At 44.1% G+C, this 15,307-nt stretch overlaps 1 protein-coding gene across 1 annotated transcript in view; it reads right to left on the reverse strand.

The window, feature by feature from the left end:
• The window catches only part of LOC130873877 (collagen alpha-4(VI) chain-like), a 104,968-nt gene extending 90,455 nt beyond the window's left edge, over positions 1-14,513 (reverse strand). Inside the window, exons 1-3 of the mRNA XM_057768902.1 lie at positions 14,449-14,513; positions 4,593-4,681; positions 1,180-1,782 (exon numbers count right to left, since the gene is read on the reverse strand). Coding sequence (XP_057624885.1) covers positions 1,180-1,782; positions 4,593-4,668 — 679 coding nt within the window. The 5' untranslated portion in view covers positions 4,669-4,681; positions 14,449-14,513. The remainder of the gene's footprint in view (positions 1-1,179; positions 1,783-4,592; positions 4,682-14,448) is intronic.
• Between the last annotated feature and the right edge of the window lie 794 nt (positions 14,514-15,307).

Genomic DNA, 15,307 nt, shown 5'->3' on the forward strand with positions numbered 1-15,307 from the left:
ATCAAAAACACAGAGATTTACATTATGATTCATAACCGTAGCAGAATTACAGTTATAAGTAGCAGTGAAAATAATTTGGGGTCAGCACAGCATGAGAACTCTATTAAAGGGTCGCAGCATTAGGAAGACTGAGAACCGCTACTGTAAAACAAGCAGGGGGGTAACTATGACTACATATACACAATGTCTCTAAGCACTGAAGTGCTATTCTAAAAGTATATAATATCTGTTTGGTCATAGGAATGCCACACACTGCCTCACTAAGGGGTCAACTTTTAGCACTTCTTCCAACTCATATAACCATAGGAAAATATCAAAATAATGAAGTTCTGTCCTTGTGGATTTTAATGGAGTTCATACACAATCATCTCTTTCTCTACTTGAAGGTTTATACTTTAGGAAATCCAATGCAGGTGTCCGCAAATCTAAAATGAATGCATTGAGAGGATTTTTAAAAAGCAAAGGTTCATGTTTTCTCATAAAGCTAAGTAACTAGCATGAAGAATCTTCATCAGTTTGGGTCCGATCACCAGCAACACAAAGTTGAAGACAGGTATGTCTTCTCGGAGGCACCAACAGACAAACAGTAAGGAATGCACGGGTACCCCTGGTTTTGTGACCACTGTGCCCAGCTTTTTAATGACACAATTTTGTTTGATCCTTCTGACTGAGATAGGTACTAATGTCCCAGGAAGAAAATTCAGATCTGAAGAGGTTAAATGGCTTATCTAAGATGACACCGTAAGTGGAAAAACTAGGATCTAAGGCCAGGTCTTTCTTTTCTCAAAAATGTGTCCTCTTAACCAACCTGCCAACAATGAAACAAGCAAACATCCTGGGGACATCCTGGTCCTCTCAACTCCTGTGGCCCGTTGACCAAGCAAAGTGGGAAGGTAAACCCAGAACAATAATATCATTCTAGGAACAAAGAACCCTTCATTCAAAAACAGATGCACGCTCCTTCGGTGTATGGCGCCACCACAAGGCCCCAGGATGGGTGAGATGTGGTGAGTGGTTGGAGAAATACAGATGCATCTTGTTGGTGAAATTCTAATCTCTGAGTTAAACATGCATATATATAGATATAGATATATAATATATAATAAAGTAGTAAAGGAGTACAAGAAAAACAAAGTTTGGGGTTCTTTGATGTCCAGATGAGAAAGAAGGGAAGAATACCTGGAGACTTGTGCTCAGTGGGTTGAGCTGCCTTTGCTAGAGTACTGCAGAGCTCTTGCCGCAGCTTCTGGGCGAGGCCGGGCAGACCAGAGAAACTGGGAACAAAAAAGGTGAATTTATCCTTGGGACTACTTGCGATCTCCCTGAGCTCAGCCTGAGCTGCATCATTGACACCAACTGCATATACCAAGATTCCTGCCCTCCTGAGAGCTTCGGCAGGTTGGCGGATGTTATCCTCAGCTGGGCCACTGCTCATCACCAGGGCCATCTGAGGCACTCCTTGGCTTGCCCGGCTCCCAGCTCCTTCCTGGAAGTGATGCTCTAGAATGAACTGCAGGGACCGGCCCATCTTGTTGCCTCCAGGCTTAAACTGAAGTCTCTGGATGTGTCTCAACACGTCACCTTTGCGGTGGTAGGTGGAAAGCAGGAATTCAGAAGCAGGTGTGTCGCTGTACTGGGCCAGACTCACACGGATAGTTTCTCTGCCAACATGGAAACTGTTTGCCAAGACATACAAGAAGTTCCGCACGCTGCGGGCTTGCTGGGGGTCGATGCTGGTGTGCACCAAAAGCACAATATCCCCCACAGAGGCCTCCCTGCAGGCTTCAAAAGAGAATGACTTTGTGTTAAAAAAAAAATACAAGTGGACAGCCACCAGCCGAAAGCCAGTCTCATTCATCGCCATGTCTCCTCCCCACCAGTGTGCTGGCACAGATATCAGACAGTAGGCAGCCCAGACACACGGCGATCTCCTTTGTCTGATCCCTGCTTGCTCACCAGCCCTCCTTGGTCATCTACCACCTTCTCATCCCCTCCTCAGACATTTCACCCTTCAGTTAGGTCCCTCCCGCAGGTTCTCCATGACCTCCTGCCCACGTAATAAGAAAACCCACTTTCTACTAGTAGTGTAGAAATACTCAGACTTCTTTCACTGACTGACACACGTATCTCCCTAGCTGCCACAATGGCTCCAGTTAACTACTCACATTTCTGTCTGGAAGAAGAGAAAAGGAAGGGGAGAGAGAGAAGATAGCATTTACTCTTGCTATGGTCATCATCGTCGTCATCATCATCATCATATTGTCCCGTGTGCACCACAGCATGCGTGTGGAAGTCAAAGGACAACGTCATAGAGCCAGTTCTCTTGACACCTTCACATGGGTTCAGAGGATCAAACCCAGGTCATCAGGCAAAGGCCTCTACCCACTGAGCCATCTTACTGGCCCAAGGATGGAACTCTTGAACAATAATGAAAGCAATGAAGACATTGACATTTTAGAGCTAGAAATCATTGTAACCAGGGGAATGTAGCCACTAGTCACATGTGGTCATTGAGCTCCTGCAACACAGCTAGTGTGAAGGAGAAACATGACTCTGTATTTTACTGCATTTTTATACTCAAAATAGTCAAATAGTCACAATAGACTAAAAACAGGCTACTCAAATAGATACAGGCAGTTAGTAGCCACTGTATTGGACAACACATGTATAAAATAACACATCTCATTCACCCAAGGGTGGCAGCACCATTGTGGAATGGTCCCACCCACATCAGCTATCAGTCAAGAAAATGTACCACAGGCTTGCCCGTAGGTCAGTCTGGTAAGGACATTTTCTCAACAGATTCCCTCATCCAAAATGACAGTAGCCTGGGTCAAGTTGACATACAACTTATCAGCATAGCACCCCACAGACATTCCTTCAAAGAGCTACACAGAGCCCAGCTCTTCCAACATCCAACCCGTAAAAGTTTAATTATGAGTCCGTGCTTTCGAAAGGAAAAACCCCATCCAGGCATAAACAGAGAAGGGCTGGGGGAAACGTGGTAAAAACCCAGGGACATCAAATCCCTGTGTCCATTTTGGAATCCTGGGACCTGCCTTGCAGAAGTCTGCCTGACCTTGGTCAGAAAGCCAAGTGGAGTCTGACTTTAGGAAAGGAAGACAGGTAACACAGGTATTGTTGCTCTTGGGCTCTTCCACTGGGAAGAGAGAATTCCATCACTAGTCCAGAAACGCCTCATTAGTTTCTGCCCTTGTGATGGCTAATCTTGGTTGTCAACCTGAATACATCTGGAACCAACTAAAACCATGACTCTGGGCATACCTATGAAGGGATTTTCTTGACTGGATCATCTGAGGTGGGAAGACCCAGCCTAAATCTGTGCCATGCCTTCTGGTGGCAGCCCACATGAAAGGCTGTGGAAGAAGAGGCCTGCTTGCCCTCACTCTTACTGGCAAGTTCATCTGTCCTGTTGCTGAGCCATCCCTCCCTGATACTTAGAATCTTCTTTCAGAATTCCAGTGTAGACCAAAGACCAGCAGCTCTCTCAGAATCTCCAGGACTCCACCACCAGATTGGAACTGCCAAAGCATCCAGTCTCGTGAACTGAACAACTTCCATATTCTTGGCCTTTCCATAAGGAGACAGCATTGTTGGACTACTGGGAGCACAGCCTGTAAGCCACTCTCCCACATCATATATATTCATATTCATTCTATCAGTTGTTCCTTCAGAGAACACTGACTAATACACACCTCTCACAGGAGCAAACACAGCCATAAAGCTTTCCCTGGTCCTTCCAAGCTGAAGGAACCACCCCCATCTTTTCCAGCAAGTCTTGGTTCTACCATGAAACACCACAGAGGTACCTCACGCTTTCATCGTACTGTCTCCGTCAGTTCTTTGTAGTTTTAGAAGGCATGTGAAACATGACGAGACTTGCCGTCACAGCTCTGCTCACAGGATGGGAAAGACGGAGACCTTCAGAGTTTTCTACCAACACATATGGCGGTCTGGGCAACTGCATTTGAGTATTTAAACCTCAGTGGTATCTCAGTGGGGCTTCAGATCACTCAAAAAATGCTCCCTTGACAAGACTTTCATCTTGAAAAGTTTACACAGTCTATTAAAATGACTGCCAAATGGGCCGGGGAGATGATATATACATGTGTACAAGCACCCAAAAGCACACATGAACACACCTATATGTATACCATGTGAACATACCCATATGCATATATACTACATACATACAAAGACTACAAAACAAGTGCAGAGGTGTCACTAGTATCAGACACAAGTGCCCACCTCGTGATGACAATTTCCCTCAGAACAGCTCTGTCGTGGAGACAAAACAAACCACACAACTCTTGCAAAGCCCCCTAACACAGGCTTCTTAGACTCTGGCAATCCATTCAGATGCATGACGCTTTCAACACACCTATTTGCCTTACCATTTGGGGTTAATTATTTTTTAAAAATCAAGTACCCATCCCTCACAAAGAGCTTCCAGATTCCATTCAAGGAATTTTATTAAGTATGATGTTCCTGTCACATTTCCGTTTAAGATTGTCACTATTACCAGGTCCCTGGCAAACAAACATTAGGAGTTTAAGAATTTCATATATTACCAATCCTTTGTGATTTAATGCAGTCCAAACTAGCTGCAAGGGAGATGATCAACCAAAATGTCTTCCAAGTCCCCATGCTAGATGTGATCCTAGAAAGGAAAAGAAAGAAACCTTGTGATCAAAAATTATGTCCTCATTGAAAGTGATACATTGTATCACATTGTCTGTAAGTTATACTTGGGCAATGTTGAAAAAAATTTGGAAGACAGGTTCTCATGTAGTTGGGCATGTAGCCTGTAACCCCATCCCTAGCAGGGGGAAGGGAGAAGACAGCAAGTCAGCAGTGTCAGGTTCAAGAAGAGACCTTCACTCAAAAAAAAAAAAAAAGTGAAGGGCCAGCAAGATAACTCAGTGGGTAAAGCTACTTTCTCCCAAATCGACAACCTGAGTTCAGTCCCTGAAACCCACATTATAGAAAGAGAAAACCAACACTTGCAAGTTGTCCTCTGACCCCTCAGGTGTACATAGCAAATGAGTGCACACACACAAATAAATAATAAACACATGCACAGTAAATAAGTGAAATAACATGAAGACATGACTGAGGAAAACATCCTGGCACTGACCTCCAGCCTCTGAACGTGCCTATGTAGGTGAGTACACCCACCCATACATACAAGACACACTCATGCGCACAAAATGATGATAATTCATAGTAATAATAATAACCTTGCCACGGTGCTTCAACTATGCAAGGAAAGTGTCCCACTAGTCTGACTTGAGGAAAATTTCTGTAAACACTAAGAGTGCACCTCAGACTTGTGTTGACATCTGTGCAGATGTGGCTTATGGGCGGGGGAAGCATATGAGGGTTGGAGGTAGAACTCCCACTTCACACACTGAATCCATTTAGTGGAACATAAACATCTCTGGGTGATTTTGCTTGTATTTTTATACAAAAGTTAGATGACCCGATAAACATTTGCAGCATCCGGAAACAGTCCAATATCTTAGAACACATCTGCCTGGTAAGATCAGTTCAGCCTGAGCATATTTTATTTTCCCCTGGAAGGGACATAAAATAACCTCTTCCCCCTGAACCTGAGCCTATTTCCAGAGGCATCCATGAAAATTATCGAGTCTGAGCCAATTTTTCTTTTACTGTAAGGACGGTGTAGGGATCACAATGAGTGAGGCTCCACGTGGCGCAGGGGACATCCCATCTCTATGTTCTTGGCCATCAGTCTCCCAGAACTCCGGAGATGCGTTGTTTGATTCTAAACCATGATCCACTAAACAGTGCATCTTGGGCAAATTGTATCATTTCTCTGTGCCTTAGTTTCCCCAATAGCACCTGCCTCATAGTGCTGTGATCAAAATTGAATGAATCTGTCTTTGTAAAACATTTTATCTATAAAAATGGCAAGAAAAAGTAAGCCAGAATAAATTCATGTATGGCCCTCACAGTTACAATAACATACGACATTTCAACCAGGAGCGGTCACACATGCCTATAATCCCAGCACTCAGGAGGTCAGGGCAGAAGGAGCAGAATTCCAGGCCAGCCTGGGATAATGGCAAAACCTTGTCTTAAAATAAGTAAATAAATAGCCATGTGTTGTTAAGGCAGAAAGATAGCCACGAGTTCAAGCACAGCGTGGGCTATATATAGTGAATTCCAGGACAGCCTGGGCTATGTACTAAGATCCTGTGGAAGAAGGAAGGGAGAAAAGAAAGGAGAGAGAAAGAGAGGGAGGGAGGGAAGGAGGGAGGGAGGGAGGGAGGGAGGGAGGGAGGGAGGGAGGGAGGGAGGGAGGGAGGAAAGGAAGAAATAAAAGGTTGTATCTCAATATTGTTTAATTCAGGGGCCAATAAAGTTACATGTAAGATAAAATCTCCCAAGAAGGCATCTACATTTTCATATTGCATTATGTCCTCCTTATTATAATTAATACAATTAGTCAAAAATGTGTTTACGATTGCAAATAAAATCTAGTAGGAAAGTCAAACATTTATAAACGCTTGACAGCTGTGCATACATGTGGTAAATATACATTAATGACTTGATGTTTATATCATATATACTACTTCAGGAAGCTGTTTAAGTCTGATAGTTTGCATTTAAACATGCAGGGCCCACCATGGAAGCAAGACATAAAACCACTGGATGAAGTATGATTAGGCTGGGAAACCAGGGGATATTAAGTCCAATAACTAATGGTACTGCAATAGAGAAAGACTTCTCTCGAATCATGTTGAACAAATAACTCATCTAAACTTTATACAGTGCTGTGTACCTGACAAGACTAGAGACATGGTATAGCGGTTAAGAGCACTGGCTGCTCTTTTTACCACTCAGGGTTCTGAACCCAGAGCCTTGCACATTGGAACAGTACTCTACCATTGAAATACACCCCAGCCTGACAGCAATCAATGTTGAGAAAGTTAAAATTAAACCAACTGATTTAATTAAATCAAACAAATAAATTAAATACACAGAATGAAATGCTTCTCTATTAATATATAAACAAGTAATTAGTTCCCCTACCCACTGAGCTTCATCCTCAACCCAAAAATCTATTTTCTAAGATTCACTCATTCAAAGAATTGCTTTGTTGGGCTGGAGAGATAGCTCAGTGGTTAAGAGTACTTGCTGCTCTCGCAGGGGGCCTGAGTTTGGTTCTCAGCACACATATACACAGATAATCGAAATGTTTTTTTAATTTTGCAACCACCACAGGAACAAATGACTCCAGATGACACCTCAAGACCATTGGATAAAATTTTTTGAAAAACAAGATAATTACTGTGGTGGTTTGAATAAGATGCCCCCACGAGTCTTGGACATTTGAATACGTGGTTCGTTGGTGTGGGACAAATGTCTATATTCTGTCAATTATATTTTAAATAAATGCTGATTGGTCAGTAGCCAGGCAGGAAGTATAGATGGGACAACCAGACAGGAAGTAGAGGCGGGTCAAAGAGAACAGAATTCTGGAAAGTAAAAAGCCCATTCCTCTGCCGTTGTGAGCCCACCACAGAAGAAGCAAGATGTGACTGCCTCGCTGAATATGGTACCAAGCCACGTGGCTAGCATAGACAAGAATAATGGGCTAATATGTTATAAGAGTTAATAAGAAGCCTGAGCTAATGGGCCAATCCGTTTATAACTAATATAGACCTCTGTGTGAATTCTTTGGGACTTAACGATTGTGGGAATCGGGCAGGACAAAAACCTCAGTCAACAGTTCCTGGCTGATGGCTCTATGAGGAGGATTGGGAGATGTAGCTTGGCTGGAAAGGAATTGTGCCACTAGGTGCAGGCTTTGAGGGCTCAAAGGGCTGGCGCCATTCCCAGTGTGTTCTGCCTATTGGTGGATCCACATGTGAGCTCTCAGCTGTCCCTGCCACCATGCCTTTGCTCTGCCTCCATGAACTTTAACCCTCTAAAACCAGAAGCCCAATTAAATGCTTTCTTGTCTAAGCTGCCTTGTTGTTTGTCACAGCAATAGAAAAGTAACTAAGCCAACAACAAAGTCTCAAAGTATCTCTTTTAAATATTATCTACAAGTTACAAAGGACACAACAAATAGCCTTTCTAATGGAGAAAGCTGGCAGGCATGACAACCAAATGGTCACAATTAACATCAACAAACAGGATGAAGTGACAATGTGCATCTCCTGGAACTGTGCATGAGAAACCTCACCATCCCTCCTTATATTTCCTTCCACCCCAAAATCTCATCACAGGGAGATAATCACAGAAACCACAATTTAAGGGCAGTCTGAAAACTAATTGCCTGTGTCCCTCAAAGATATTCTGAAAGACTGAAAGAGCTAAGTAAACAGCCAAAATGTGTGTGAAGATAGACTGCGGTGATAGGATAGCAGACAAACTATCCCATACAAACGTGCACAGTTAATTTAATGTATTTCCCCATGTTCTTTCTCACTATCCTTTATTCTCTGACACTGGCGTTCTCTCTTCTCATGCCCATGGGGTTAGGATGAACACTGGATCAGGAACTTTCTTACAGCGCGGTCTTGCAGTGTTACACATCTGGACTGTCAGCTCCAGAAAGCAAATGACTGGGAGCTGTGAAGATCATCTTCTACACACATCATATTGGATCCCAAATGGTATGTTTGGCAGTAAGAACTAACCTAAAGTTCAGCCTAAAGAGATTGCATAAACACTAACATTAGCTTCCTGTGCCCATTCCTAAATCTTGGCTTAGACATAAATACAACTTTGTTGTAAAATATTTGAGGGAAGCTGTGTCAAACATTTCAATGACAATTAATGGCTCTTTAGACTCCAAAAACAACAATATGTAAAGCTTGGAGTTTTCCATCAGCAAGTGGTGAGGACAGAAGGCTAGCATGGCTCTCTGTGGAGCAATAAGTACATGCTGACTCCCACCATGTGCCAAGTACCCATGGTAATCCAAAGACTGGCACACAACCAGTGAAGAGTTTAAACTTTTGGAATGGGATGGAACCTTGGCTGCAGGGCTATTTTTAATCAGCCTGGGTCTTCTTCACAGGCTGACTTGTCTAACTCATTGTGATACCTGGTTCAGACATCAGCTGGGCCATCTGCTGAAAGTGACATCAGTACAAGAGCCAACTAGAGGTGTCTCAGGCTCGCCTCCACAGAGAAAAGTGACCAGAACAAGGAGTAAACACCTCTGTTTTGGTCAGAGTGTCTAAGGCGTCATACCGTGGTGCTACAAGGAGTGGAAGAAGCCCTGTAGAACACAGACGTTCAAGATGGCCAGTCAGAGATGGAAGGAAACACCCCACTTCTGCTCCCTGTTTTCCTAGTCAAGATCAGCTTAACCAGCACATGGCTTACACATCACCCCTTGGGGGAAAGTAAGGAATCTCACAGTGGCCCTAAGCACTGCCCAGACATCTGAGGTCTTTGCTGCTGGGGAACACTGCAATCCATACCCGGCTTCAGCAGCTGGGGAAGCAGCCTAGAGGCCACATAACTACACTAATCCAGGAAAGGAGCCTACATTATATGCTATCCATCTATGGCCCAAGCTGCTACGGTGTGTGTCGCCTTGAAGCTGAAGTTACTGCTAGGATGAATCCTGGCCCAGAGGATGACTAGTTACTGCATCTCTGTCACCAAGGTCATCACAATCATCATGGTCATCATTGCACCATACCCACACATGTATCCCCAAGCCAACCTACTCCCTGGGGACAAGTTGCTGTATCTCTCTCCACCAGCTGGTATTGGCCCCAGCTCTTGACTACCCAAATCCTAAGCCTGTAAGATGGACATGGTGATACATACCTATTACCCCAGCACTTGAAGAGAAAAGGCAAAAAGTTCAAGGCCAGCTTTGGCTACATAACAAATTTTGAGCCAGCCTGGGCTTATCTGAGACCAGAAAAGGGATGGAGGGGAGAAGGGTAGAGGACTTAGGTGTAAAACAACTTCATCCTCCCAGTGCCAGACCGGCCTAGTGTGCTGCTACTGATGATGATGAAGATGACGATGATGATGATGGTGATGATGATGATATACACAGGCAGGGGAGCAGCTGAAATCCCAGAACCCAAGTTTCCTCCAGAAATGAAGGGAAGTAAAGCACAGTAAGAACTGCGTAGAGCTAGCCCATGATTTCTGTTCCAATGACAGTCCTGCCACATTCCCGTTTTACGTCTTCCTGCACATCTCTGGAATAGTCTACACCTCAGCTCTGTCAGCCATAAAATTAGAGCGTGTGCTTCTTTGCCAGCACCATTCAACAGAGTGAGTGTGGGGACAATGAACCCATGGAGGAGGACAGATGTGTAGAGAGCTGTGAAATTAGAGATGTCTGTCTCCTTTGAGTGACAAAACAGGACCCCGGGCTGAGTCCTTTCTCATCGGTGGAACAAAACATCAGTATTTTTTAACCAAAGAAAAATGCTTCCTTTGTATCAAAGACCTGACCACGTCTTTGACTGGGTAAATCCAGGAAATAGCCATGTTTTGATGAACATGAGATTTCAGATTCTAACAGACTTTCTATGGCAGTGGGAGAGAGAGCCTCCCTACATCAAAATGGTGCATTCGTGGGGATGTGACACCCCCCTGGAGACCATGGTCACCACAGGGAAACAAACTCTTCAGAACTAGCTGCCTATGTCTTTTTCAATGACTTTCATTTTTATCTCAAGGATCTCAGCTTAAAGGAACTCAGTGACATTGAACTGCTTCTGCATCATTTTTGAAATCTTTAATAACTTTAAATGGAATTGGAAAAGCACGCAATAACACAAACCTATCTGCTGCTGAAAAGGATCAGCTATTTCATTTTCTATCCTAAGATTCCCTGGGCTACAAACTTGGAGGTGGTAATTACAAGATAACACGTTTGCCCAGTTTGGTTCCGGCTTCGCAGATTCCTAAAGCTTCTGTATTCCTTCCTCTCGCTGGAATCCTCAGGACTCACACCTATGGATGTGAACACACCCGGCAGGCTCCTAAGCATTTCCAGAACCCAGCCCACAGGTCACTTCCCAAGCCAAGCCAGGGAGAGTCCCTCGCTCCTCTTGCACTTCGCCTTTGAACCTAGTACACTTATTTCCATGAATAACTCAAACGGGTCAGGTTTTCTTTGTTGTGTATACCAGCCAGTGTCCCTAGCAGTTCTCTCCTGAATCTGTCTCCCCACACCCCAGTTTTTTCCTCACTTAACTTCATGACAACTAAGTCAGGCTTAGTGGCACACACCTTTAATCCCAGCACTGGGAGGCAGAGGTAAGCAGATCTCCGTGAGTTCAAAGCCAGCCTGATCCACTGAGTTCCAGGACAGGCTCCAAAGCTACAGAGAAACCCTGTCTTAAAGTCTTTAAAAAATTTTTAAAAAAACAGAGGCAACTAAAGACTTTACTTGAACAGACACAAACCCTGTACTTAGCACACACTCCTCTCCCATGCAGAGGAAATTTTGTTGGCTCTGCCTTTGAAGAGAGCTAACTAGAAATGGCTCATCTGTCACCATTTCTACTGCAAACACCTGAGCACAAGACAATCTCACCTCTCTTGCTTGATGGCTGCAACAACTTTCCTGGGTCCCTGTTCTGACCTGTCTCCTGAAGTCTCCTGAACTCTGCTCTCAATACTTGTGAAATGTAAGCCACTTCTACTCAAAACCTCCTGAGGCTCCCTGTTCTTCCGAGGAAGAGATGAATTAGGCCGCAGACTGCTAAGCGATGTGACCTGGCTTTTCTCTCCCATTTCTCTCTCACTGACACTTTTAATTAATCTGGTAGAGGAGGAGGGGCCTTTAGGTGAAGGCAAGTGCACATGCGTGCATGTGGGGGCCAGAGATCAACTTGGAGTATTGTTCCTCAAAAACCATCCTCCTCTGGAGACAGTGTCTCTCACTAGAGCTTGCCAAAAAAGCTAAGCCAAGCCAGCAAGGCCCTGAGATCCAGCTGTCTCTGCCTCCCAGCACACACAGGGCATTTTACCGTGTTCTGGGGACCAAAGCAGGTCCTCATGCTCACCCAGGAAGCACTTCACCTACAAAGCCATCTCCCCATCCCACACCTTCACTTTTTATGCTCCTGACTTGAGTCACATCAGCCAGACACTCACTCCCTGTGGCAGGAGGGGCTCTGCATGTCTTTTTCCTCTGTTTCGAGTGTTCTTCAGCGCGGCTCCATGACCATCAAGAGGTTACTCTTTGATGTCTGCACTCAGATGCCACCTTCACAACCACGCTGTCTGTAGTTATCAGCCCTCCTTCCTGCTCCACTTCCCCTTTGTCACTGTGGTCGTTGAGAGCCATTTTCACACCCCCACCCCTCTCTAGAACACAGCCGAACCCTTCCATTTTCCATGCTGTACTTTGAATGTGACTGTATAGATTTACTGGCTTACCGGGAAAGGCTTCTCTTTTAAGATAGGATGTTCTACAAAGATTTAAAGGTATCCTTAGGACATCTGGTGTGCCCTCATCTGTTCACAACAGATGTGAACCCTATTGTGTTCTCACTGATACTTTAATCAAAATTAAATTTTAAAGTCATTTGCATTAAGGATATAATCATGTCAGGTGTAGTGGCTCATGCCTTTAATCCCAGCATTCATGGGGGCAGAGGCAGGTGAATCTATGTGAGTTCAAGGTCAGCCTGGTCTACAGATCAAGTTCCAGGATACCCAGAACTACATAGAGAGAGACCCTAAAATTGTGTGTGTGTGTGTGTGTGTGTGTGTGTGTGTGTGTGTGTGTGTGTGTGTATCCAGAACCAACAGCACAAAACCAAACAGAATGTGGGCACTGAGTTTAAGAGCCCAGAGAACACCGAAGAGGAGTCAGTCTGCTGTTGCATCCTCTGGCCAAGGCAGACTTGGGAATGTGGTCAGGAAGAGGAACCACAAAAGTCAGTAAGGTCCCGAGCTGCTCCTTACACAAAAGGCACAAGATGAACTAGGGATGTTGCAACAAGACAGACTGGTCAGGGCTAAAGCCCCAAGCAGACAAGGGTCATCATTTCAGTTCCTCTTAACTGTAACATGCTGGATTTGATGCTGCTGCTGCTGCTGCTGCTGAAGAATACAGATGGGATTCCATTCCTCTTGGTCAGTGACACAGCAAACAGCTCCAAAGATCTTTCCAGGAAGCCCATCGCTGAGAGTCCAAAACCACTTTGCGAAATCAGGTTTTTAGAGCTGCAGCATTCAGAGGCCAAAATAAAAAATGGCCTCTCTACATTTTGCAGTCCCTGAGGTGATTGCCTGGCTTCTAAAAATCAATTTTAAAAAAAGGAAAGGAAAGGAAGGAAGGAAGGAAGGAAGGAAGGAAGGAAGGAAGGAAGGAAGGGCAAATAAAATAAAAATAAATAAATTATTAAAAAGAAAAGAAAAGAAAACCACTCCAGTCTCTGACTCAGGGTTGCCACCGTCTCCCCAGCAGGCTCTGTCAAGGACAGTCAGTCGCCTTTCCCCTGAGTTTGTATCTTGACTACACCTGTTGAAGCACTAAATTGTCAGGCCTGTCCCCTCCCCTTAGTTCTGCCAGCTAACACCAATGTGCAACTTTTAACTCTCCAAAAGCTTTGTATGTGTGGAATAATCCACAGAGCACACATGAGACCCATAACCAGCTGGGTTCTCCTTTCCATGGGATGGAAAGTTCTGGATGTGTCTCCTACTTCTTATCTTCTTGCTCAGTAAAAGTTCAGAGGCTTGCAGGTTCCTCCTTACCGGTTTCAACCTGAGTTACTTTATTTCTCTAACAAGTTTTCCTTTGGATTCTTCTCTGCCTCTGCCTCTGCCCCTGCCTCGATTTCTCTCTCCCTCTCATCTGTGTTCTCACGTGCCACTTTCTCTCTTGGCCTAGGAAGGAAAGAAAATGCTTTTAGAGGCCAAGCATAGGTGGCATGGTGGTGCCTGACCTGCAAACCCAGTACTTTGGAGGGAAAGGCAGAGGATCAGGAGGTGTTCAAGGCTAGCCTCTGTTACATACCATGTTTAAGGCCATCCTGGGCTACAATGAGACTCTACCTCAAAAAAAAATCAAAATAAACAAACAATGCTAAGGAAGAGAAAAAGAGGAGAGGAAAAGAGAGAGGAGGAGGAGAGAGAATTTGTTAAAACAAAAACAATTATAGCCAAATTAATGATTCCGCAACAGTATCCAGTCAAAACCAATGTAACCTCTTTCAATAACTGTTACTCTTACAACTGGGCAGTTAGGGTCATGACACAGTGGTAAAGTTTAAATACAAAGCTTATTGTGGTCATATTTAAAAACAGGACATCTGTAGATCTTACAAACTACTTGCTTAGGATTTTGTCTTGTGTTCATTCATAATAAAAGATACTTTCATGTGGAAAAAGTACAACAAAACATATACATCTATATCAACCTGCCCCCTAGGAAAAGCAAATAGTTCTTACCTGACAAACCCTGGAGTCTTTTCAATTTCTTATCCTCATCACTTCAGATTCTGTTTGAACCTAGGAATTAGTTCCCTGGCACACAGGAAGCCTGAAGGACTCTATGACACACTAGCTTCCCCAGTGTTTAATACTCTCCAGAGACTGGGGGCGGGGTGGAAAGGGGGCTGAGTTTACGGGTGATACGAGGCCCACACTCATGCCTGCCTGATTGTCATTAACCAAAAATGGTAACCTGCCCTGTGAACACTGGCCTTGAGAATGAATATACAAACGTGCCAGGGAGGACGTTCTCAAAAAGAAAAATAGTACTAAGGAAATAACACAAATGAAACCAACTCTTTTTCCAATTCTAATTATATTCTGAAGGGAAAAAAAATGTCTATCACAAGAACGCCTGATTTAATATTTTTACCCTCTTTGAAGTCTCTAAACTATAAGTTTCTTCAAAGCATTCTTTTTTGGGTCATCCACACACCTGCTTACCCTCTGTCAAAGAGTTCTATACATACTGAGTCTCAACACAATTTATATAACGGATGGGTAAAGAAAAAAAATTGGTGAACCAGACAAGGACAAGCAGTGCCTGCATTTCTAAAACTGGTGTAGGAAGTGTCAGCATTCACCTTGAATGCTCTAAAAAAGCCATGACAACCAGACTAAGGGGCAAGTGGAATCAAAAATCTGTGTATCAGCATGTACATGTGTATGCGCATGAGTTAGACCAAGAGACCGTCCTGGTTTGATTTCTGCTGCTGTGATAGACACTGCGGTCAACAGCACCTTGGGGAGGAGGAGGGTTTATTCCGTTTTACAGCTTATAGTTCATCATTAAGGAAATCAGGGCAGGAACTTAGGA

The sequence above is a fragment of the Chionomys nivalis genome, chromosome 4 (genome assembly GCF_950005125.1).
Source record: "Chionomys nivalis chromosome 4, mChiNiv1.1, whole genome shotgun sequence".
In the NCBI taxonomy this organism is placed as follows: domain Eukaryota; kingdom Metazoa; phylum Chordata; class Mammalia; order Rodentia; family Cricetidae; genus Chionomys; species Chionomys nivalis.